The 26,364-nt window shown below is 40.8% G+C and overlaps 1 protein-coding gene across 1 annotated transcript in view; it reads right to left on the bottom strand.

The window, feature by feature from the left end:
* The window catches only part of AFG3L2 (AFG3 like matrix AAA peptidase subunit 2), a 38,729-nt gene extending 12,774 nt beyond the window's left edge, over positions 1-25,955 (bottom strand). The window contains exons 1-13 of the mRNA XM_026005982.2: positions 25,658-25,955; positions 20,457-20,556; positions 19,997-20,074; positions 17,085-17,191; positions 16,797-16,949; positions 14,446-14,520; positions 11,116-11,240; positions 9,416-9,689; positions 7,843-7,980; positions 5,324-5,477; positions 2,746-2,853; positions 2,521-2,646; positions 413-523 (exon numbers count right to left, since the gene is read on the bottom strand). Coding sequence (XP_025861767.1) covers positions 413-523; positions 2,521-2,646; positions 2,746-2,853; positions 5,324-5,477; positions 7,843-7,980; positions 9,416-9,689; positions 11,116-11,240; positions 14,446-14,520; positions 16,797-16,949; positions 17,085-17,191; positions 19,997-20,074; positions 20,457-20,556; positions 25,658-25,774 — 1,666 coding nt within the window. The 5' untranslated portion in view covers positions 25,775-25,955. The remainder of the gene's footprint in view (positions 1-412; positions 524-2,520; positions 2,647-2,745; positions 2,854-5,323; positions 5,478-7,842; positions 7,981-9,415; positions 9,690-11,115; positions 11,241-14,445; positions 14,521-16,796; positions 16,950-17,084; positions 17,192-19,996; positions 20,075-20,456; positions 20,557-25,657) is intronic.
* Positions 25,956-26,364: the final 409 nt, after the last annotated feature.

Here is a 26,364-nt window from a genome sequence, read left to right as displayed (position 1 = left end):
TCAGAGGAAGATATCTTGCAGCTTGCTGCCCATGCAAGTGAGGCGTGGTGTGGGGTGCTGCCTCAGACTCACCCAAACCACTAGTATCCATCTCCACAAGACTCTGAGAATTTTCAAAACACTAGACTGGTATAATTCAGAGGAAGATATCTTGCAGCTTGCCACCCATGCAAGTGAGGCGTGGTGTGGGGTGCTGCCTCAGACTCACCCAAACCACTAGTATCCATCTCCACAAGACTCTGGGCAAGGGCAACAGGGGACTCGTAGCACTGAGGAAACACAGCAGGGGCATGGTAGCCCCAGGGCTGGGTGAATAGACTTCTCTGCTTCTAGATCTTACCAAAACAGAAAACCCATGGCTTAAAACTCACTTTATCAGCCTTCTCACTTCAGTTATGTTCAGTTTGCTTACCACCAATCACTCGCTCAATTGCTTGTTCAAAGTGTTTCTGGTTTATGGAATCTGAAAGGTGTCTTGCAGCAATGAGGGCCGCTTCATTACAGACATTAGCAACATCAGCTCCTACAAAATGAATGTACAAAACAGCTTACTCACCAAATATACTCGAACTGATTAGTCACACATCATGGATGACACAGTTTCTCAACTAGCAGTAGACTGAACAAGTGTCTAACATAATTTAGTTCGATTGATGATAACCCTAAGCTGTTCTAGCATTCAGTAATAACCTAGTACAATCCTTGCCCTTTGAATTAAGATGAAAGTATTAGTAGTAGGTAATTACGGGCAGCTACCTTTATAGGCAATACGGCTCATAACAGTCAACTAAGACAGTCTTTAAAAATGCCCATTAATTAACCTAGTTCTACAAGTTCTGCTGGGAGAGTGACTGATGTGGATATTAAGCAACACGCTGAACTATAATGAAAAACATAAGCATTAAAATAACTCAGGGAAAAAAATTAAAAAAAATAAAAAAAAATAAAATAAAATAACTCAGGGCATTCAGTTAAATAACAAAAGTTAAATACACGAAGCTTGCCAAATGCTTTCCAGATCCCTAAGTCTCTTTAAATTCACTTTTCAGATAAAGTATATGGTAACTTAAATAAGCTATAAGACATGTATGTACTCAATAAACAAATACTGCAATGTTATAAATTCCAAAATCCAAAGATAAAAAACAAGTAAAAAAGTTAGGACCCTGCGACATTTAAGAAGCCTAGCTTCTTCTGGTTAGAACCATACACTTACATATATAATCCTCTCGGACTTTCCAAATGTTGCTTTTTAAGAAAGACTTACATTTTACATTTAAAAACTCTTGGAAAAATAAAAAAAATAAAAATAAGCACTCTTGGAATAGGCACCTGCAAAGCTACTCAACATCACTAGTCATTAGAAAAATGCAAATCAAAACCATGAAATAAATACCACTAGGGTGGCCACAATACAAAAGATAGGCAATAACAAGTGCTGACAAGAATGTGGAAAATTGGAACTCTTCTTGTGACAATACATAATGGCATAGCCACTTTGGAAAACAGTTTGGTAGTTCCCCAAAAAGTGACTCAGTGGCACTACTCCTAGGTATATAACCTGAGGAATAAAATGTACATTTCGCACAAAAATCTACACATGGATGTTCATAGCAGCATTATCTCTAACAGCCAAAAGACGGAAACAAGCCAAATGACAGGTAAAGAAAATGTGGTCTATCCACATAATGGAACATTATCCAGCTAGAAAAAGGAATGAGGTGTTGATACATTCTGCAACACGCTTGAACTCTGAAAACACTATGCTAAGTGAAAGAGGCCAGGCATAAAAAGATCACATTTTGTGTAATTCTTTCTATACGAAATGTCCAGAATAGGAAAATCTATAGAAACAGAAAGTAGGTGAGGGGTTGCCTATGGCTGTGGGTAGAGGGAGTGGCTGCACTAATGGATTCTTCTGGGGTGATGAAAATTATCTAAAATTAGACTACAGCAGTTACAGCGTAACCCTGTAAATACACTGAAAACCACTGAATCATATACTTTACAATTCACCAATGAGTTTTATGGTATGTGAAATTATCTCATTAGAGTTGTTTAAAAAAAAACTTAACAGGGCACCTGGGTGACTCAGTTGGTTGAGCATCCATCTCTTGATTTCAGCTCAGGTCATGATCTCAGGGTCCTAGGAGCAAGCCTTGCATAGTACTCCTTGCTCAATGGGGAGCCTGCTTCTCTCTCTTTCTCAAATAAATAAATCTTAAAACAAAAACAAAACCCACATACAAGTAATCCAGAGGCAGCAGGAAGAGGCTGGAACATATAAGCTAGGTTCTAGATGAATTAATAATTATTCTTGAAGCTAAGTGATGGGTGCACAGAGGGGTTCATTATACTATCTTCTCAACTTCTATATATGTTTGAAATTTCCCACAGTAAAAAGGTAAAAATATACCCTGAAAAGGCCCCAGAGTGAGAGGTAAAAGTAAAATGGTACCTGGCAAATATCAATGACTTACAGGACTTCTAACACAGGAGAGCAGGTTCTGTTCCACTCACCTGAAAACCCTGGAGTTAAGGATGCAAGTTTTCTTGCCAGTTTCTCTTTTTCCAGGGCACTGTCCAGTTTCAATGGTCTGAGGTGAACTTTGAAAATAGAGGCTCTTCCTTTTATGTCCGGTGGTCCTTGAGAAATTATTTTTAAAGGGGAAAAAAAAAATCATGGTGAAAAAGTTACATCTCTCCTCAAAAGAACTGGACTGAACCCAATGAAGATCATCTCACCAATAAAGATCTGCCTATCAAAGCGCCCTGGACGCATTAGTGCTGGATCTAGGATATCTGGTCGATTGGTGCCTGCCAAAATGACGACGTTTGTTGTTGTGTTAAAACCTAAAGAGATAACAAAAATGCAAGACTTAAAGCTTTAAGCATAATTTTTCTAAAGAGAAATACCAAAGATTTTAGTTAAAAAAAAATTTTAAAGATTTTATTATTTATCTGAGGAGGGGGCTGAGGGGAAGTGGGAGGGAGGGAGGGAGGGAGGGAGGGGGAGGGAGAGAGGAGAGACAGAGAGAGAGAGAGAGAGAGTGTGTGTGTGTGTGTGTGTGTGTGTGTGTGTGTGTGTGTGAAAGGGAGCAAGAGTAGGGGGCAGAGAGAGAGAGGGAGATGCAGACTCTTCAATGTGCAGGGAGCCTGATCCCAGGACTTGAAGATCATGACCTGAGCCAAAGGCAGACAACTAACACCCAGGCATCCTCATTTTTTAAATGTTTTAAAATCAATGAGTTAGTGGCACCTGGGTGTCTCAGCTGGTTGAACGTCTGACTCCTAATTTCAGCTCAGGTCATGATTTCAGGGTCATGGGATCGAGCCCTATGTTGGCCCCGTGTTCAGTGGAGTCTGCTTGAGATTCTCTACCTCTGCCCCTTCTCCAGCTTGAGCTTGTACACTCACTCTCTCGCTCAAATAAATAAATAAAATCTGTAAAACACACACACACACAAAACCACATAAATAAAATCAATGCTATTAAATTTGCAAATTGTCTAACTAGCCTTCCTAGGTCACAGGACAACCCACTGAATATCTGAAGACAGGTATCAAACTCCACCTCCAACCTCTGCCAGGTTCAACTTCCTTGGTTCTATCGACCACTTCTCAAATGTCAAGCCTTGACCCTCGTCCCAAAAGAGCTCTGGGATAAAACATCAATGGATTGAGGAGCTGCTTCTTAGGGATGAATAAACAAAGTGGTTTCTTGAGATGGAATTTATTCCTGGTAAAGTTGCTGTGAAGACTATTGAAATTATCATAAAGTGGGGCACCTGGCTGGCTCAGCTGGTGAAGCATGTGACTCCTGATACCGGAGTTATGAGTTCAAGCCCCACACTGGGTGTAGAGATTAAAAATAAATTATTTTTTAAAAAATGGGAGAGGGAGTTCCTGGGGGCTCAGTTGGTTAAGCATCTGCCTTCAGCTCAGGTCATGACCCCAGGGTCCTGGGATCAAGCCCACATGGGGCTCTCTGCTCTGTAGGAAGTCTGCTTCTCCTGCTGCTCCTCCTCCTGCCCCACTCATGTTCTCTCTCTCAAATAAATGAAATCTTAAAAAACAATTGCAGTATTTAGAATATTATGTAAACTTAGTTGATAAAGCAGTAGCAGGGTTTGAGAGGGCTGACTCCAATCTGGACAGAAGTTCTACTATGGGTAAAGTGCCATCACACAACATTGTATGCTACAGAGAAATTGTGAAAGGGAAAGTCACTGTGGCAAACTTCGCTGTTGTCTTCTTTTAAAAAATTGCTACAGCCATCCAGCTTTCAGCAGTCCCCACCCTGATCAGTCAAGCAGTTGTCAACACTGAGGCCAGACCTTCCACAAGCAAGAAGATTAAAATCACTGAAAGTTCAGATGATGGCCAGTGTTTTTTCAGCTATAAAGCATTTTTTGATTAAAGCATGTACATTTTTTTAGACACATACTGCACTTAGTAGATAGTGTAAACCTAACTTTTATATGCACTGGGAAGCCAAAACATTCATTTCATTTGCTTTATTATGATATTCACTTTACAGCAGTGGTCTAGAATCGAACTCCTCCTATCTCTGAGGAGTGCCTGTATGATGCCCAGCTCCGTCATTTAAAGCTATTCAATACTCAGCACTGTACCACCCTCTCTGAGCACACAACAGCATCCATGCATCTTACAGCAGGAAGCATTCTTACATCCTACAAACTGGCTTTCCTGACAAAAGAAAAAAGCTGACTAATGTGGAACGATGGCTACTCTCTTAGTAGGAGTATTCAAACTCTGCCAAATTCACACTCAGTTATGCATGGTTTACCTGATGCTTGAGAATCCTAAATGGTTTCAAGAATGAGACTATTAGTGCACCTGGGTGGCTCAGACAGTTAAGCATCCGACTCTTGATTTCAGCTCAGGTCATGATCTCAGGGTTATGAGATGGAGCCCCACGGTGGGCTGTGGGCTCAGCTCAGAGTCTACTTGAGATTCTCTCTGCCCTTCCCCCTGCTCTCTCTCAAATAAACAAAATCTTTAAAAATAAAATAAAATAAAAAACGACTATAATTCTTTTGTGGATCATTTCACTAATTTTTCTCTTCTTCAATACCAGGTACAAACACTACCTTAACACCAATATTAAGTTATGGCAGGTTGCAAGGTAAGAATATTTTGCTATTATCTGCATTGGTACAGAAGAGCCTTTAAAAAAGGGCTGTTTTAGAGAATACTTTTTAAAAATTTGTACTCTTTATTAGCACAAGAATTCTCACATTAGATATATGGAAAACAATTAGAAAGTATAGTTTAAAATACAAAAGACTTGAATATTCACCATCCATTTCCACAAGCAGCTGATTGAGTGTGTTTTCCTGCTCACTCTGCCCTCCGAAGTTGCCTCTTCCTCTCTTCCTTCCCACAGCATCTATTTCATCAATGAAGAGGATGCACGGGGCATTCTTCCGAGCAAGGGCAAATAAGTCTCGGACCTGGATAAAAATATAACCCCTAAAGTCACTTGATGAGTGATTATTATTTTCCTACTAAAATAAGCATCACGCTTCCATCCAATAGGAAATCTTTTTGTTACATACTATACCATACAGTACATATTTTAAAAGTTGTAGGAAGCAAAGAGGTGGCAAATGAAGTTGGTGGGTAACTGATTTAAAGTGAGCAAATGCTATTTCTATAAATATTATAACTTACTGTATATATCAAAGGCACTATCTGCTATTTTTATAGCAACTTAATACTATACATTTTTGCCCTACAAAAAGATAACACTGTAGAACTAGAAACTTTATATTCAGTTTAAAAGTTCAAACTATTCCAGGGTTTGCATTTCATGCCCAAGGCAGCTGTTAACAAGCAGAGACTAACATATCTAGGCAGTACATATACACACAGCAAAGGCAGTGACCCACCATGTCCATATAGTGATCACTACAGAGAATAAGACAGATAGTGCCCTGCCACTACAGAAGCAGGTGTGAAGCCCCTACACCTACATTCTGTCCTATTAAACATATCCCCTCAGGCCACTAGTTCAAGTAGATTGAAGGAGTGAACATCCCCACACTTCACTACCAGCCAAGAATTCAGAGTCTCATCCTATCACCTGCCCCTTCTAAGAGATCCAGAAACAATCTCCTATGCCTCACATCCCTCTTCACTTGCCAAAGTCCAAGTCTCCTTGTCACCCTTTCCTGCCTAGAATTCCAGGTTTTCATTGCTATACTGCCCTGAACATATCCCCTAGGATAAATCACATCCCTCTAGGGCCTCTCCCTCTGAACTCCAGATCTGTGATCAGCAGAGAGGGTGGGCCCTCTCATGTTCTTCCCTAAATACCTACTTCATCCATTTGCCTAAACTCAAATTTGGCTGTCTCTGCAAAGCTCTCACCTGGAAAGAGTTTTTGTCTTTCCTTCCAGGCCTGTGGGAGTTGAAGTCTACTTCACATGCCATGACTATTGCCAAAATAATTCTGCTGGAAAACCTCTGCTCATGGAGGCTCTCATCATGGGGTGGACACATTACCCTCCTTGTTGCTGTACTCCCTGGGCCTAATTTCCCACTCTTCCACTCCACTCTGTACCCCCTAGGCATTATTTTCTTAGTAGTTCCTGGTTGATTAGTCCCTGACCCACCTATTTCAATCACCTTCTGTTCCATTCTGCCATGGCCAGCACTGCCAAGGTTTCCCTAAACAATGAGCTTCCCAGTCTACTCTGAACCCCTCCCATGGGTCTGGCCTGTTCATGTGCTCAAGCCTCTCTGACAGCAAGCTCCTCTTGGGTCTCCACCCCATTAGGCTCACTGCTTTACCATCACCCACAGCTCCTCTCCTGCCTTCAGTCACCCCCCATGGCTCCCACCTGTATTAGATTCCACACTCCAACAACATCAACACTTAACTCCCTCAGACTCTCCTAGCTGCCTGACAAGACTCACATGCATTCACCTACTCTATCATAGTTCATTTAACCTAAGATGCCATCAGTGGTAAGACTCATCATTAATATACTTGCTGTTGACAAAAAAAAAAAAAAATGCTGCCAGTACATGACAACACCTAGTTACTGATTATACGTAGTATCCTAATGTTTGGAAAAGCAACTGTGATAGCAGTTTACACTCTGTGGTGTTAAAAAAAAAAAAAAAAAAAAGTCAACATTTAATGAAATATTCAAGAGTTAAAAATTTAAGTGCTGCTTTAAAAATTAATCCATACTCACACTTCCTGATTTCAAAACTTACTACAAAGCAATAGTAATCAAGACTATAGTACTAGTAAAAAGGCAGATAGGATATCTATGGTCAAGACTGCCAAGACCATTCAATGGAAAAACCATCTTTTTAACAAATGATGCTGGGAAAACTGGATACACACATGTAAAAGAGTGAAGATGGACCCTTACCTCATGCCAAAATGGATCACAAACCTATATGAAGGAACTAAAACTATAAAACTCTTAGAAGAAAACATAGGTGTAAATACTTATAACCTTGGATTTGGTGATCTATTCTTAAATAGGATACCAAAGCCCAAGAAACGGCAAAAAAAAGATACGCTGATCTTTATCAAAATTGAATGCTTCTGGGCTTCACTATCCAGAAAGAGGACAGGGAAGCCAGAGAAGGGGATACATTATTTGTAAATAATGTATCTGACTAGTGTTTAATACAGAGAATTTACAAAGAACTCTTACAACTCAATGACAAAAGGACAATCCAATTAATAGACTGCACTGGTCTGGGTCAGGGCCATCTTTACCAACTCCATATTTGGGGGGAACCTCAAGGTGAGAAGGCGGGAGCTGTGCCATTATAACATAATAAAAGACTTACTCTAGCTGGACCCACACCAACAAACATCTCCAAAAACTCAGATCCACTAACGGTGATGAAAGGGACATTGGCTTCTCCAGCTGTGGCCTTAGCTAGCAGTGTCTTCCCGGTGCCTGGAGGACCAGTGAGAATGGCACCCTTCAGATATAAAAGAAGGAAAAGTACCTTTAACTAGAATTTCAGAAAATTAAATTACATATCCATCAGTAATTCTGAGATATAAATCTATTTATAAACTCTACTGATACTTACTAAATATTCCTTAAACATTTGAACTATGGCAAAAACACTCTTATATTAGTAAGAAAAGTATTAGAAACTGTTTTTTATTTATATAATTCAAGGAGACACAAACACTACATTCCCAAATTACATTTTATTTTCTTCCCTTTAAAATTTCACAAATGGAAGTAAAAATCTAATGACCAATTGTGACTATAGTTAAAAAGAGAAAATGTGCTTGCTCAAACACTATAAATTGTGGAGATGCTTAGGTATTTAGGTACCAAATAACAGCAAATTATCTAATATGACTTTTTATCCATTATATGCAGGATATGGAAATCAAGGAAAAGCTGATTTTCTTTATAAGGAATTCCTTTAATTTTTTTTATTTATTTATGATAGTCACAGAGAGAGAAAGAGAGAGGCAGAGACACAGGCAGAGGGAGAAGCAGGCTCCATGCACCAGGAGCCTGACGTGGGATTCGATCCCGGGTCTCCAAGATCACGCCCTGGGCCAAAGGCAGGCGCCAAACCGCTGCGCCACCCAGGGATCCCAAGGAATTCCTTTAAAGTAAACTTTATTAGTGAATTTTTTTTTAAAGATTTTATTCATTTATTCATGACAGAGAGAGAGAGAGAGAGAGAGAGAGAGAGAGAGGCAGAGACACAGGCAGAGGAAGAAGCAGGCTCCATGCAGGGAGCCCGACGCGGGACTCGATCCCGGATCAGGCCCTGGGCTGAAGACGGCGCTAAACTGCTGAGTCACCCAGACTGCCTTATTAGTGGATTTTTAAAATAAGTAAGCATTCTGGAATAATTTACTTAATGATTGAGCCTGGCCCTGGGAGTACAAAGATCGGTAAGTCCAGCCCATCGCCAGCAATGGGCATGGGGCCCTGCGGGGCCGGGGAGGCTAGAATTAGTTTTGTGTCTCTTCTCCACCAAAACCTGTGCCATGAATCTGAGTGCCAGGGAGAGGCAGACAGTCTGCTCAAACTTGCTCAGAAAGGGATAACTGAGTGACAGGAGGGGGCAATATGCTCATGTGCAAAGTTGCCAAGATGGGTTATCTAAATCAGACTGGAGGGAGAAGACAGGCAAATCAGGAAAGGCTTCTAAGGGAAAAGAACACAAATCTTTTTGGGAATATACACACTATATGCAAGTAGAAAATTTCCCATAGGATAACTGATCTGAAAAAAAAACAGAGTAAAACAGAGACTAATAAGACAGCTACTTTGTCATAAGTAATCAAACTTCATAAAATTATAACTTTAGAGATCAAGAAGTAATTCAAAAGATTTTTGGGTTAATAATTTGAAAATAATCTTGTGAAAGTTCACTTTACCTTTGGGATTTTTGCTCCTAGGTCTTGATATTGCTTTGGGTTTTTCAAGAAATTCACAAATTCCATTATTTCTAGCTTGGCCTCCTCGCAGCCAGCCACATCTTTGAACTTCACATCTATCTCATCCTTCAAGACCTTGGCAGTGGTTTCTCCAACACTGAAGAGTCCACCCATCCCCCGGCCTGTTCGGCCAATACCAGCAGGCCCTCTCCGTATGGTATACAGTAAGAAAGCGATGATGAGCACCGTGGGCAACATGCTCAGGAGAAATGAGCTAAAGGAAACCACACACAACAATGACATGTTTTTAAGTCTGTTAATCTTTGGCTTTTTAAATGTTTTACAAGATCTACTTTTCGGTAATTGCTTAGGATATAACTGTATAGATTCTTTATTTTTATAAAACCTGAATATTCTAATATTTTATCTGAGGAACAGAGAGTATCAGTGTCTCTGAATCACTAATGAATCACTTGTGTAGACTTAAAAGACTGACTCCCAGGACAGTGATCCTTCAAAACTTGTGCCAGTGCTCGCTTCGGCAGCACATATACAAAACTTGTGCCTGCTCTGAAGGACACTACTCAGATAGGACTTAAAGCCTGGGGATACATTTTGCCTGAGGTAATAATTTCAACACAACCCTGAGTATGGATATGTACTTATAATGCTTAATATAATGCAATTTAGCTGAACTTACCCTAAGTAATTTGGATCAAAACCTGTAGAAGGGTTAGCTCAAAAACAAAAACCAGGATCTACTAAGTTTTCATCTTTTACAGTATTTTAAATGCTCCTATAGCAGGCAGTAAGAACTGTGAAAATTTCACCTTTGGTTTATTTCTGGAGGGGAAAAAATATGTAATGACACTAAAATTTAAAGAATGATGCAACAAAGATTTCCAGAATGTTTTAGCAGCAAAGTTAAATGATTATAGGATAGCCCCAGGGGTTGATAGCTATCTGGATCTAAACTCTGAGGTACATTTTAGGTCTATACAAACTGAGATACAAAAAAGTCTAAAACAGAGTAACACTACCAGCTCCATTAGCACACTTAGTAATCTGTTTTTCTATTTCACATATTCAGAAAATTTAAGATTTATTTCTACTTTTGCTCTTGAGCTGGTAATCCCATAGCCCAGGTATACTTCAATGTGCATGGTGTGACTGCAAGGAAATCTAATCCGGTATAGGTATGCGGATGAATACCCAAAGACCATATAATCCCCACAGAACTCAAAGACAAGTGACTCTTGAAATCAATAGGCCCTTCTTGAAAGACTCAGACTTGTAAGTGGTCCTATGAAAGACAAATAGCCCCTAAGAGAAGCAACAAATTCTGATGAGAGGAAGAAGAGTTCCTTAAAATTCCTGGGAAACTCTGAAACACAAATGTAAATGATGGTTAAAAGATGGCAATGCCACTCCACTCTTTAACACAAAGGTGCTCTTTATGCTAGAATCCTACCGAACAATGTTTATACCTCAATTTATTGCTTAATCAGAGATAAATATAAACGTGTAGAAAATCAGTAACAAGCAAAAACCAGTAAATTGCCAATGATTTAAAATTTAAAATTCAAATTTAAAATGATTCTTGCTGAAACAAGAAAGACCTGTTTGAGAATGTCATATGTAACCTGCCACCTGGTGACAGAACAGTGAACCAGGCAGGGCACAGTGAACAGTCTTCTTACCCATCACTTTCAGCTATGTAGACAACAGGAACCCGATTCTCCCCTTCTATGCCCAATTCCTGCTGTAAGGTTTCCAGATTCCGCTCAAAGGTGTCCACACTGCCAATATTAAACCAGACGTATTGCTATAAAAACATAAAAACAAAATATCCTGAGAACAAAAAGGAATCAAAGTTTAATTTACTGGAAGGTTCAATTTTTAAAGAATTTCTCAGAAATACTGAAAATTTAGAAATTGGAAAAAAAAACAATAATAAAAGACTGGTTTAATGATGCAGTGATTAAGTTTCACTCAGTGAGAACACTTGAAAATCCTTACAAATAATCATTTAAGCTACATTCCTTAGTGGTTCTACAACTATAAACTCAAGGAAATGAAGAATCTATTTAAAAAGACAATCCCTTTCCCTCTTCATTTCCCACATATTTCTCGGCTGCCTATTTCCAAACTAAAAACTAATGTGACACAGTAATAACAACTAAAGAATACTGAACATTAAATGTCAGGCATTGATCTTGGTCCTTTATATACACAAACTCAATCTTCAGAACCACCCTAAGAAGTAGGCACTATCACCAGAAGTCATATTCAAAATCTGAACATTAGGAAGGCACCCCCACCAACCAATGAGAAGAGAAGCATACTTTGCCGGGCCAGAGGTTACTCTTTAGTAACTCACCAAATCAGGTGAGGGAAGACCAGCTGAAGGGTTTGAGGCAATGGCTACTTACCCACCAGCACAGAAGTATTCCCCACATTGTGCTAGTTGTTTACTGCCTGAAGATCAGCCCTCCTACTGTCCCCATTTTACAAATGAGAAAACTATAGAAGTGACTTCACTTGCCCATGGTTATGCATCTAGTAAGAGGCTGGATCCAAACCCAAGCAGTCTGGCTCCTGAGCCAGTGACCCTAACTGACATGTCACGCTGCCTCTCCTCTACAACCACAATCATATCATAACAACTCACATTTATGGAGTTTCTAATATACCAGAACCCATTCCAAGCACTCTGCTAGTTGTATTTTATAGCACAAAAAAACTCTACTCCTTCTTTAACCTGCAGTCACTTTAAAAAGGTTTTTTATATCAAAACAATAAATCTATGATATAAAACTCAGACAATTCAAAAGTGTACACAGAAGAGAGTAACATGCCATCACACATTCTTTTAACCAACCAGTGCTACTGAGTGGGGAATATCACTCTGGTATTTCTCTCCAAGTATCTAAAAACAAAAGTAAATTTTGCAATATATATATATATATTTAAGTCTTATAAAATTATATAACAGTGCTTGCTAAGTTGTTCACTGTCAAAGCTACAAAATTCCTGTGGTTACAAGCCCCCGAACAAGTCAGTAATTGGTTACCTACATGTAACTGAGCATTTCCTTACTTAGCACCTACTATCAGCTGGACACTGGGCTGAACAGATGACTTACATCAGAGAACTGGAGCAGATAAAGGACCAGCAGCAGCAGATTTGGGGACACGATCTAGATAAGAACCTCTGATGGTGGGTCCTAGCTCTCCAAATGATCTTACACATACTTTAGTTTGAAAACCCCCACTGATGTTCATGCTCTCATATAGCACTAAACCTTAGAGAGTTATTGCTGTTCTGATCTTAGCAATAAACCCAGGATTAGGGGAGTTAGGCCATAGAGCTTAGTAAAGAGTAGAGTGATCTGAAGCGGAGTCTGTCACACTCCAAAGCCTATGCTTATACAGCACAGCAACCAACACTGCTCCTCCAGGAGCAGAACACTGAAAATCTTCTGTTTCTGAAAGCTCAAAATAAAGTTTTATTAAACAGGTAACATATGCCCTGTAGAAAACTAAGGAAATACACACATAAAGAAAATAACAAGCATCTATAACTTCAACACCCAGGGACAAAAACTATTAGCAATTTTGATGCCATTCCTTCAAGACTTCATAATATTCCCTTTTATAATCTTGAAATACATGCAAAATTATGAAATTGATATAAAACCTTAACTGCAATATAACGGAGAAACAAAAGGAAAGTAATTTATAATAAAATGGTATGAATTTTAATACATAAATGTTTGTGCATGCCAATACTAGTCTAGGGAAGAACCAACGCTCCAGGGGCGAGATTAAAGCAAGAGAATTGAGGTGCCCCTAACATTAACCAGGTGCCTAACATTTATTGATTTCTAATTTCCTGCTCTATACACTATGTTTTGGAGAACATCCTCGTATAAACATCTTTAATTATTTCCCTAGGATACAGTCCTAGAAGCAACATGACTAAGTGTGTGAGTACTTTCAAAACTGCTGAAATGTACACTCAAATTGTTCTCTTGAAAGGGGGTGTCAATTTAATTCCCAGCACTAAACCTCTGAGGAATAGTTCTGAGAAGAAAAAAAAAAAAAGTAGTGTAGTTATTAATGAACATTTCACCATAAGGTAAAGAGAGTAGGGAGGGGGGCAGAAATGAAGGCAGGAAAATAACTTAATCCTACAAGTGACTGAAATAGCAGAGCCACACAGCTTTACAGATATTGCTCTATTTACTGATGTGCTTCAGACAGAGGGTGGTCACTATCAGTTTTACCTTTCCTTAAATGGTGCCCCATCCAGGCAGGATGACTAGGAAAACAGTTCAACAAAGCCATCTGGAAGGGAGGATGCAACCTAATAAAGATGTCTGGCCCTGGGGGAGGACAGTAAGACAGCAGGACACCAAGGGACTAGGGACAGCCCCACAGACAGGGCCCAGGGAAGGCTGGAAATCCCATGGGAACTTCATTTGTCTCTTTGCTGAACTCCCCTACAATCCCCTCAACTTGGTCTAGGGTGTCTGGAATAGACTTCATACTGGTTGAAGAGAATATACAAATTATTTTTCAAATGGGAAAAGAAATGTAAAGTAAAATAATCCAAGATCATATAACATTTGGGAAAGATATGATCAGAATGCTTCTTAAACCAATTTAAAAGCTGTCTCAAAAACATAAGCAATTCAGATATAACAGTTTTTCCCCAACCAATTGTTTTCTCAGTCTTGAAAAATCATAGACAATACTGAAATACTGAAAACTGGGATTTCATGGTTTCCTAAATGTACAAATGATTACCAAAACCAGACCAAAACAACTGACCCAGTCTTCATAACACAACCACATATACAGCATTCATATTCTCACCTATGTGGGTGAAATCTGCAAGTGCTGTGCAGCCTAGTTCTGTACATCCAGTGCACAGAGCTACTGCAATGTGAGTCATGTTTGCTTTTCAACTCTAAATCTGAAAAGTTAATTTATAGCTAATCCACATCAATTAAAAAAATCATTTACCCCATCAACGGGAGTTTTTCCTGGTGTGAAAGTCACTCGAACAAAACGCTTGTTGACGACTTCTAGTCTGTCTACCTGGAATTTTAAAAAGTTAAATATTCAAACATAAGTTTATAGAAAGGACTTGAGATATTCTTTTAAGTACATTAAAATTGCATATGGTATTTTAGACATACAAAGAAGAATGACAGCATAAGGAGGACCCATGTTCCCCACTCTGGTTGAAAAATACACATTGTTGAAGCCACCAGTCACATCCTCTTCCCAGAGGTAGCCATTCTCAGCATTAGGTGCTGACTGTCCCAAAGCATGTCCTGGTGCTTAACCCTAAACAGACACTCACTGTTGCCTGTTTTTAGGCTTTAAAAATGGTCCTGCTTGGTATACATTCTCCTACAACTTTTTTACCTTCCTATTTGTGAGGTTTAACCTTGCTGACATGTCAGTTCTGCATGGTATTCACTCTATGAGCTCACCCCAAGTTATTGATCCATTCTCCTGTTAGCAGACATGTAGAATGTTTCAAATGTTCACTACCACTAACAATGCTGTTATGAACAGTCCTGCATATACCTTCTTGGGCACATCTTCAAATTTCTCTGGACATGTACCTGTAGATAGATTCAGTAAGGCTGGGTTGCAAGATATACTTAATTTACTAGACACTGAGAAACTACTTTTCAAAGCGGCTCTCCAATTCACACTGCACAATATTCCTATTGGTCTATGTCCTCACTTGCTATTAGAAGACTTTAATTTTTGCCATTCTATGCATATAAAGTGACATAAATGTGTTTTTTTTTTCTATAACATCCTAACTATACAGGGTTCTTAAGAACATTTAAAAACCTCATCACAAAGTTCTGAGTTGACTTGGAGCATGCAGCCTTTAGAAGAGGCTTGCTCCCTGCTGTCATGAAGTCTGCTCTGGCAGGAAGTCTGATGGAAGGTGAGGGAGCTCTGGGTTGGGGGCTATCTGTTCCTAAGGCCACCTGGAAAGGAGTGACTAAAGTACTCGACTCCCTGTAAAACTGCTCGGACAACAGTAGACTGATTTTAAAGAACCAATGGGTCAAAAAGGAGATGCCTCTCTAGAGAATCTTCCCCAAAGCTCCTGTCATCACACTCGGAAGGACAAATACAGCCCATTCCATACAGGGACAGGAGTTACTTCTTAGAAAGCTGGCTTCCCACAACATCTGGGATTTATACATAAATATCTTGGCTTCTAAGAGAAACAACTGCCCCAAAATTCTGAGTAAATAATCATTTCCATTTTTTCCATCCTCATCTTACTGTATAACCTTTAAAAATAATTTTTGAGGGGCATCTGGCTGGTTCAGTCAATTAAGCCTCCAACTCTGGGTTTTGGCTCAAGTCATGATCTTGGGGTCCAGTGATTTACCCCTGAATTGGGCTCTCACTCTCACTCAGTGCAGAGTCTGCTTGTCCTTCTCCCTCTGTTCCTCTCCCTGACCGCCCCCTCCCCTCTCAAATAAAACTTTAAAAAATAAATTAAAAACAAATAAAAATAACTTTTGATTCTTCATGCTATCAGTATTACGATCTTACCTTTATTTTATCTGTATCATTGATGAAAAGCCCAGTACTGAGAGGTTATATAATTTCCCAATAGCGACACAGCAGCCCTAGCCCTCATTCTTTATCACTTCATTTCATCAACTCTAAGATGGACATTTTTCATATTTTAAGAAATTAGGGTACGTTTGACAACTGGTATTATTTTATAGTTTTGTTGGCAGCTTGCTAGATTTTTCTCAGAAATACATAAAATGTCTTACAGTCCACAGCATCTACAAGGTGCTGGAGTAGAGTCTCACTGGGTAAAGACCAGCTAGAAGTGACAAACGCTCCTGAGCAACCCTACATGGGCCCCACTAAGAGCCCTTCTGCTCTTACTTTCAACACCTGGAGTCACTTATTTACCCAATTCCAAGTCCATGGGAGATTAAGAGCCCTGAAGGCATAAAGGAGCAAGGGAGAGGCTGGCAAACTACAACGGGGGAAAGAGGTGACTGAGGAGCACACAGGAAAATGATAAAATGATGAAAGTAGATGGAGGATGACTCCATCTTTAGAGCAAATCAAAAGCTAGATTCTAGATGAAGTGAAAGAAAAGGATTTTGTGGTAAATGTGGGGACTGCTGAGCCAAAACAAACAGGGTGTTTAGTTGCAGTACTTTTTCCAGCACTTAAAAAAATCAAGATGAAAATAGTAACTTTACAATGAAGAAGCTGGGTAACTAGTTGCCTGTTGTACTTTACCGGTCCAATCCATTGAATTTCACCTTTGGAACCACTATAAACCACCAATCTCCTAAAATACTTACTACTCCTTTGGAAAGATAGTTATTGACAAAGTCCTTCCATGTGATTTCTCTCCCAGAGCTCTTGAACAGGAAGTAAAACATGACTCCACCCCAAAATAGAGCAGTCCAGAGAAAGTACATCCTGAATTCCTTGTCATCCCATGGAAAGTCACCCTGGGCAAAGGAGACAGTCTCTGTCAAGAATGAAATGTCACCATTTGATCTATGGTATATTGGACACAATTTCCTCCCAACCTCTCCTGGGGCCACCCCAAACCCTCCAAATTAATACACAGTTTGGAATCAAACCTTCTGGAATCTGGACCACCAGTGAGAATCATCTTTCTTGCCACCTCGTTTTCCACTGCCACCAGTTCCTCCTCCAGAAGGGCTCGGGGTAGCAGCTGGCTTTGATTCTGTTCATAAACAGAGGGCACATACAGCAGCACAGCAGCATTTTATATCTCTCAACAAAGTTTTCATTAATATGGCTTAATAAAACACTACAAAAGTTCTCAAAATAATTTGTTAATCTTTTTTCGTTAAGATATATCTAGAGCCAACTATTAACAGCTGGGACCTCTCTGTTGTATTATATGCTTAGAAATAAACATAAGCCTTTTATTTCTAGGAATCAGGGATAGGAAACCCTTCGGCGTCCTTTGTCACAGCTACTCATCAACCAGCAATCCTGGAATCAGCCTGTGTTATAGTGACATGACAACACTCAGCATTCAAAATTTAGATGAGTTTGAAGGAAATACTGTTTCACTCTGCTATACATCACATACATGTCTTTGATGTTACTATAAAATAAGAAGGCAGAGTTTCATCAGGCACAGCAATAAATGTTAACTTTGTTATTTGATAGTTACATTGGGTCTTTGTAATGAAATCCAATCCTGTACCTTGTCTAGATTTAAACCAAGTATAAAAGTTATTGAGCACAGAATAGCTATACTCCAAGGAGACAGGAGCATCAATTTTGTTGTTATTGTGGTTTTAGAACGAGTTTTGACCTTGACTGGGGAATCAGAAGTATATTTAGGATTGGAATCCAGGCTTTTTTTTTTCAAATTACTTTGACACCTTGAGATTTAACTTAGTATCTCTTTGTACTCTCATCAAGGAGGAACAATAACATGTGAATGATGCCATCTTCCCTATTTGAGAGAGAGATTCCATTTAAAAAAAATCAAAACAAAAAAAAAACAAAACAAAAAAAAATCAAAACAAAAAAAAATCAAAACATACAAATCTAAAAAAAAGGGGGGCTTCTAGTAAAATAGCTTATGGCAACTGATAAGTCTGCTGAAAGGAGAGTAATACAGAGTTAGCATTCAAGGAGGCATGCCAGCACTTTACACACACCATCCTGTGATACTTGCTCAATACACCAATAACGTGGCAAATATGCTACTTACACCCATTTTATAGGTAAAAAAGTGTAGCTTAAGGAACTTAGTAATAACTGGTTGCAGTGTTAAGTAACACTGAGTGAGTGACAGAGCTGTGTTTGAGGTGAAGGTAAATGAATTCCTGAGTTCCCACTTGAAGGTAGAAAGTAGGTGCTCCCCTTTCCCACTCTCATGAAGTGAACACTGTTAACAGTTTCTTCTGTAAGCAAGGCATGATTTTGATAATCAACGACAGAAAAACAAAAACGAAAACAAAACACCTTACCCACATAAATTAGTTTGCAAGAATCTGAAATTAGTCACTGTTATGGGCTGAGTCATGTCCTCCACCAAATTCATGTGTTGGGAGTCCTAGCCCTCTGTGATCTTATTTGGAAATAGAATCTTTAGAGGAAAAATAATCAAGTTTGAAATGAAGTCATATGGGTGGATCCTAATCCAATATAATTGGCATTCTTATAAAAAAAAAAAAGTAAATTTGGACACAGGAATGCACAAGGCATTCCTTGTGCAGCAGGCAGCAAGGGAGAATAGTCACCTATAAGCCAAGGAGGAAGATCTGAAACAGATCCTTCCCTTGTGACCCTCAAAAGAAACCAACCCTGCCAACACACTGATCTTGGACCTCCAGCCTCCAAAACTGTGAGACATAAAATTTGTGCTGCTTAGGACACCCAATTGTAATGCTTTGTTACAGAAGCCTTGGGAAACTAATATGTCATTAACATCTCTCCCCCCACCCTTTTCTATCCTCAAAGAATCACAAATCCTACTCTAACATCTTCAACTACTGTGAAGTGACCCCTCTGCTTTGCAGGATAGGAGGTTCCTGACATGTTTACCCTACCATGATGCACACAAGGAGCTTCTGCACCCGAGTTTGGTGAGGCAGGGTCTGAGAGAGGTAAGTCCTACCTGTCATGAAGCACAGGGCTGAGAAACTGTAAAGCGCATTTCTAACGTTGTTCAGTAAGATTCCCTACTACTCTGGGACAAAGTAACACATATGGAAAAGGTACAAAACAGGCTATATTTTAAAAATGGACCTTTCCTAATCTGCCCCCAAACCAAGATAAAAAGACAAGCTACCATACCTCTGGGAAACACCACACAAATTGCCTATGACTCTGGCCAGGTCACTCTAGTGCCTCTCCTTTCTCTTATCCCTTGGCCTTGCTTTCACTCCCTGCATTTTTTGAGCATGTATTTGTCTCTCCAACTAGATTCAAGTGCATCTAAAAACAAAGGCTGTTTTATATTTTTCCCTACATTTCCCTAAAAACAAAGATGAAATGTGCTAGGCATTGTGCTAAATGCTATCATATGTGTGAAGTGGGGACAGGAGACTCAGGACCTACCCACCACAGCTCCCCCAGCCACCAAGCTCTAAGACACCCTACCTGAAACCCAAGGTAAGACAGACTCTGAGGAACAATGTATTGAAAACAATTTGAAAACAAAAAAATATGTGCCACATAAATTGCATGTATTAGGTTTCTAAGATTTGTCTCAACGATTTAGATTATGTGTAAAACATATTTTCCAGTTAAATATGATGGATATTGACCAGTCAATACTCTAAGGTGAACTCAAATTAATTCAGTTTGAAAAAAATGACAAGAAAATATGAACAGAAAATAAAGGTGAAATGAAACACAGGGTCTGTGGAATTTTGCGTGCACTTGTAACCTTCCACTTCAGAACTGTCTCAAGAGAACACTTCCTTCATTCAGTGAAAACCATCAGTAACAGCATATCCTAGAGGAAAGAAGTTAGTTCAAACATTATCTTTTTAAAAAGTACCTTTTTTTTCTCCTGTAACTTCTTTAGGTTGACTAGCTTTTTTCCCATTTTTTCCACTAGGAAAGTATTTTTCAAATCCTGTTAGAAAAAAAAAAAATACCCTCAAACTAAAATTCTTTAGGTTTTATGTATGTATGGTCATTTTTAAAGCTGATACATCATTAAAATGCTTAAGCTAAAAGTACAGCATTTCTTGTGTAGGAATAATTCAACACCTAAATAACCAGAGGTGTTGAAGAAAAAAAGCCTCATTTGCATGCCAATTTCATTTCCTTCAACTGTTATAATTGAAGGGGATACATTTTCATCACTGCAATCAGATAGAAGGAGGTAGGAGGTGATTTACAGAAGACAGAAGAGTCAACCTGAAACAACAGCTATGCATCTATTTAGTAAGCACCTGCACCTGGCACATCTTTAACAAATATAGAACATTATGATCATGCCTGAGTGTGTTTACCTTTTGGAGGTCGAGAACAGAATCTCTGATAAGCAGCAATTACATCTGTCAAAAGAGAATTTCTGCTGGTCGTTGCTTGAGTTGTAGCGTATCGATAAAGCTGCAACATGACACATACAGGCATAAAAGATTTACAAGGACTTGATACAGGCATATCAAGATAAAAGATTTAAAAGGACTTCTTTTCCTAATATGGCAAAGTGAATGAAATGTTTCTCCCTTCAGCAGGTGGTTACAGATTAGCAGAGGGTATGCCCGCCCCTCCCCCCAACCCTTTAAAAGGGAGAAGTAGGGTTGCCTGGGACTGTGCCACTCTATTCCAGCAACCAAACCAGAAGACATAAATTATGATCCAGAAAACAAGAATACTTCAAAATCATGCTTAAGTTAGAACTGTGGCCCAATTACTATTCTCTACCAACCATTCACATTGGCACTATTTACTCAATTTGTAGCATTCAAAAGACAAACTGACACAGAAAATCTGCTCCTGCTTGCTGTTTTGTGTGCAGGGTCCATGAAACTGCACAAGACTATTCACCTGAAATTGTAACAGTACTGCTTGTAAATATAACACTAAATTCATCTTAGTTCCACAATAAGGAAGACATGGTCTCACACTGCTGATAATCCTTACACTAGTAACATTTGCTAAAGATATTAAATATATTGCCATCCTGGTGAGAATGCTGGTTATACAAGTCCATTACAGATACATCTCTGCTTTAAATAACATGTTTTGGGGGATCTCTGGGTGGCTCAGCAGTTTGGCACCCGCCTTCGGACCAGGGCCCGATCCTGGAGTCCTGAGATCGAGTCCCGCATCGGGCTCCCAGCATGGAGCCTGCTTCTCCCTCTGCCTGTGTCTCTGCCTCTCTCTCTCACACACTCTCATAAATAAATAAAAATAAAATCTTAAAATAAATAAATAAATAAATAAATAAATAAATAAATAAAATGTTTTGCTATATTTTTAAAATACAGTCTAGGTAAATCGCAATATAACATAAACTGAACAAGCTCCCTACTAAATTTTTAGGTTCACAATTAAAAGCAAGGTGCATTGGGGGAGATACATCCAAATTTGTAGATGAAAAAGGTCAAGTAATCCTATCTTTTGGCAAAGTGAAAATTCATCACCATTTTTGGGGAGAACAAACTTTTAAATACAGATGAGAACATTTAAAGAGAAGTTCATCTGTATTAGTACCCACCAGCATTGTCTCTATGGTCTGATGAGGAAAATATAACATCACAAAACCACATGTGCTGGGTGACTATAATCAAAAAGACAATAATGGTGGGAATGTGGAAAATGTGCACAAAGGGGAGCCCTCATGCACTGTTGGTGGGAATGGGAATCAGTTCAGCCACTTTGAAAAAGTTCAGCATTCTCAAAATGTTAAAGGCAGAGTTACTACGTGATCCAGTCTGCTCCCCCCTCCAAAAAAAATGGAAAACTGTCCACACAAAACCTTGTACATGAATGTTCATAGCAGCATTATTCACAAGAGCCAAGAAGTAGAAACAACCCAAATGTCTACCAAGTGACGATGAAGACATAAATGTGGTATATGCGAACAATGGAATATTACTCAGTCATAAAAAATAATTAAGCACTGATAAATACTACCACATGAATAAACTTGAAAATTTATGCTGTTAAAGGAACCAGATACAAATGGCCACATATTACATGATTTCACCCATATGAAATGTCCAAAATAGGCAAATCCATAAAGACTGTAGATTGATTAGTTGTTGCCTAGGGCTAAAGGACTGGTTGGGGAGTGACTCTAATTGGTGTTCACAGGGCTTCTTTCCGGGGTGATGAAATGTTCTGGAATTAGACAGTGGTGATGATTTTAGAACCATGAGAATATACCAAAAACCACTGTACACTTTAAAATGATTAATTTTATGGGATGTGAATAAAAAAATTTCAACAAAAATACAAAGAATGAGCTGATTTAACTTCAAGTTAATATATAACTCTACACAGCAAAATAGGACAGAAACACTGACATTGATCTTGTTTGACAGCAATGCTAGTCTGACAGAATTTGGAGCTTCTGTTACATTAGGCCCTCCTTGACCCCTGGGAACACTTGGCCTATGAAATAACCACTAATAATAAATAAGAATGTGTCATAAGGGAATGAAGCTTTCTGATACCAAATCCATTAAGAGTTTAGATTAAAATGACCTGTTAGTCAAGATGGACAAATCAAGTCACATAGGCCCATTGAACCATCTACTCCAGGTCATGCACTGCTAAGTGGTGGAGGTCAGGAGGTCAGCACCAAGCTCTACCTCTGAGAAACTCTGGAGTGTAAGGGAGAGTACGGAGGACATCTATTACAGGATAGTATAACACATCCAACAATACAAAACCTCTACGTATATGTAACAGAGGTAGCACAGAGAAGAGAGTTCAAGGGACCTAAGGGCGTTACAAGTCACATCTAGGCCTGGGATTTGAAGGATCTATAGTCACCAGGCAGTGTCAGAACTTTTAATTTTGTTAAAGCTAGAAATCTGAATTTTTAAAACAATGATCTTTAACACATCTCGTATTAGGAACTTCAGATACACATTTGTAATGGGAGAACCAACTAGTTCCCAGGGATGCCACCTTCAGGACTGAATGGATTAGTGTATGGAAAAGCACTGTTAAAATCCTATGATGATACCTACATTTAAATTATTATTTCCAATTTTTTTAAAGATTTGAAAGAGAGAGACAGAGAGGGAGAGAGAAAGAGAGAAAGCATGAGCACCAACAGAGGGCAGAGGAAGAGGGAGAAACAGACTCTACTGAGTAGGGAGCCTGATGCAGGTCTTGATCTCAGGAACCCTAAGATCATAACCTGAGCCCAAGGCAGACGCTTAACTGACTGAGCCACCCAGGTGTCCCCCAGTTATTCTGAAAGCTATTTGAGAGTAAGGGTTGTTTACATCACTATATAAAGTAAGTCTTTATGTCACCATAAAGTACAAAGTCAGGCACAAACTAAGTACTTTATAGATATTTATTGACCAATAAACCTTCTATTTTCCTAATTGTATTGACCTGGAATACTTCTAGCAATAATCCTGTAACTGCTTTTAATGCTGAGGTTATTTTCTCTAAGGGCACCATCAATAAAACTTTTCTCTGCTTATCTAATCCAAGCCCATTTAAAGGATAACATAAAAAATATCAACTTACAAAATTTAAGTTTAGAGGACCTCATTTTAGCAAGTTAGCTTTTATGTTTGACAGTATGAACATTTTTTAGATGCTTTTTCATCAGTCTTATTCTTCTGAGCGTAAAACCTGAGAATGGACATGTCATATCAAAATCTTTTCCTTGGGATGTCCAGGTGGCTCAGCGGTTGAGCGTCTGCCTTTAGCCAGGGCATGATCCTGGAGTCCTGGGATTGAGTCCCGCGTCGGGCTCCCTGCATGGAGCGTGCTTCTCCCTCTCTGTGTTTCTCATGAATAAACAAATAAAATCTTTAAAAAAAAAATCTTTTTCCCAGAAAAACCGTGAGAATTATACTCTGTGCCTGACCTTTAAGAGCAGCACAGACCTAAAGGCAAATCTGTTCTTTCAGACTCTCTTGCAGGCAGCACAGTAATGCCCTAATGTCCCCAGACAGATCTTCAAAGCAACACCACGGAATGTGTCACAGATCACCAATCAGGTATTCCCATCAGCACAGGGTGCTTCCTTATACCTCAGCATCAAAGCATCACAGAACAATAGTACCACTCAAAAAAGAAAGGGCTTTAAGATAAGATTCCTGACATAAAAACTGCAAACTCACAGGGCAGATAGATCTCTACCAGCTTACTACCTGAATCCAATATTCTCTAGGGTTTAAAGGAGAGGGCAAGAAGGTAAGATGGCAACATGGATTGCAATGCACAAAACGTTAGGCCTAGTGCAAGGCAGTTGAGTAAGAAGGGGATGAAGACATTCCAAGACTGGCAAGAAAGCTTTGAAAAAAATCTTGAATGCCAGGACTATTAATACCCCCTTGTGAGGACGCCTGGGTGGCTCAGTGGTTGAACATCTACCTCCAGCTCAGGTTATCCCGGGGTCCTGAGATGGAGTCCCACATCCGGCTTCCTGCAGGGAGCCTGCTTCTCCCTCTGCCTGTGTCTTTCATGAATAAGTAAATCTTTAAAAATAATAATAACAATACCCCTTTTAAGTGGAGAGGCTGAGATAATTTCCTCAAGGGCATCTTGCTAGTAAGTGACAGCTTCCCGTGACTGACTCCAGGCCTTAACCACTATGCTCTTTTGCCCCATGCCTCTAAGTAAACCACCGCAAGGCTGGTCTCTAAAAAACCGGTAGAATGCAGGAGAGACTGTGTTGCTGAAATAGCCGATACCGACTACCCATTACACGAACTTGACAGATTATGGCCGCGGTTCCGTAAGAGCACACTATCATCACTTCAGGAAAGCGGACTAGCACAGCTCACACGGTGCAGCCCTGTATATGGTTACCACCAAAAGAGCCTCCTCCCGAGGACAGGCTTTCTTACGCAACAAAACACACATTCTCTAATCTGAGGAAGTGATGTCATTAATAGCCACAGTTCCTATGTATTACCTACTACATGCCAGACCCAGAATGCCCCATTCAACAGATGAGAAACGGAAGCTCAGAGAACTGGAGTAGCTTACCCTCAAATCCTGTGCTTTTCGTTAAATCATGCTCACGCTGTGACCCTTAAAACAAATGCACAACACCTGCTATCTTCCAACACCGTGAAAGCAGGTGAAAGAAAGCAACTTATGCTGGAGATATGATTGAGTTCCTTAACGTCGTGAGGTCTCGGCTGCTCTATCTCTAAAATGGGTTCGCCCTGAATGAAGTCGGAGGACTGTCCCAGAGGATCTTTTTGAAGCTCCCTTACGCACGAGTATCTGGTTCTGCTTTCAGAAATCCAATCCCACAGCCAGGGTTTGACATGCACCGCGTGCTTACGGGGACCACGGGGTAAACCAGCTGCAAGGCTGGGCGCCCCGGCACTGAAGGCGCGGCGCACGCGGCCCATCACCGCGGGGAACCGCCCTGGACGCCCGGACTGCCGCGAGCGCGCCCAGGGGCCGGTGACCTTGACGCCCTGCTCTCCCGGGCCGGAAGCAGGCCCAAGGGCCGGGTCGGGCCGGGCCGGGGGCGGAGGGCGCTGGGACTCACCGTCCGGAGGCAGGACCGCTCGCTGGGGCCCATGCGGACGCCAGCCAGGAGCAGCGGGGGCAGGCCGCGCTGCCAGCAGCCTCCCCGGCCCCACAGCCGCAGGCAGCGGTGCGCCATGGCCGCCGGCGTCACCCGCTCGGGCCCGGGCGCTGCGCAGGCGCGGCTCTGCGGCCCGCGGCCGGCGGGCGGGCAGCGACGGGTAGCCCGGGACGGCGGGAGGCAGCTCAGAGCAGAGTCAGCAAACGGCGCGGCGGGTCCCCAGATCACAGGTGAGCCCACGTTCCGACGCGCGCGTCTTCTCCCGGCCCCGCCCCCCGGCGTGCTGACGTCAGCCGTAGAGCGGGCGCCCGGGTCGAGGGCGGCTCCTCCGTCTCCGGAAAGTCTGCGCTCCACGGGGCGGAGGCGGGGTCTGAGGAGGAGGAGCGTGGAAGCCGAGCGAGGGCGGTGGGCGAGGCAGACGGGGCGGGGCGTAGGGGTGGAGGCGGGGCCTAAGGGGAGGAGCGCGAGGGTGCTGGGCGTGGCAGAGGTGGAGCGCGGGGCGGGGCTGAGACGGGGCGGAAAGGAAGGGGGGCGAGCGGGGGGCGGGGCTGGGAGCGGGCCCCGCCGGGAGCTGCGGGGAGAGAGCCGCGGAGGCTGCTGGGGCACACGTGGACCTTGCCTGTTGGGCTCTAGGCCGTTTTCGGCGCTTTAGGCATTCACACTCAGTG

This window comes from Vulpes vulpes, chromosome 13 (genome assembly GCF_048418805.1).
Source record: "Vulpes vulpes isolate BD-2025 chromosome 13, VulVul3, whole genome shotgun sequence".
NCBI lineage: Eukaryota > Metazoa > Chordata > Mammalia > Carnivora > Canidae > Vulpes > Vulpes vulpes.
Note: the sequence above shows the minus strand (reverse complement) of the source record. Positions and strands in the feature narration are given on the sequence as shown.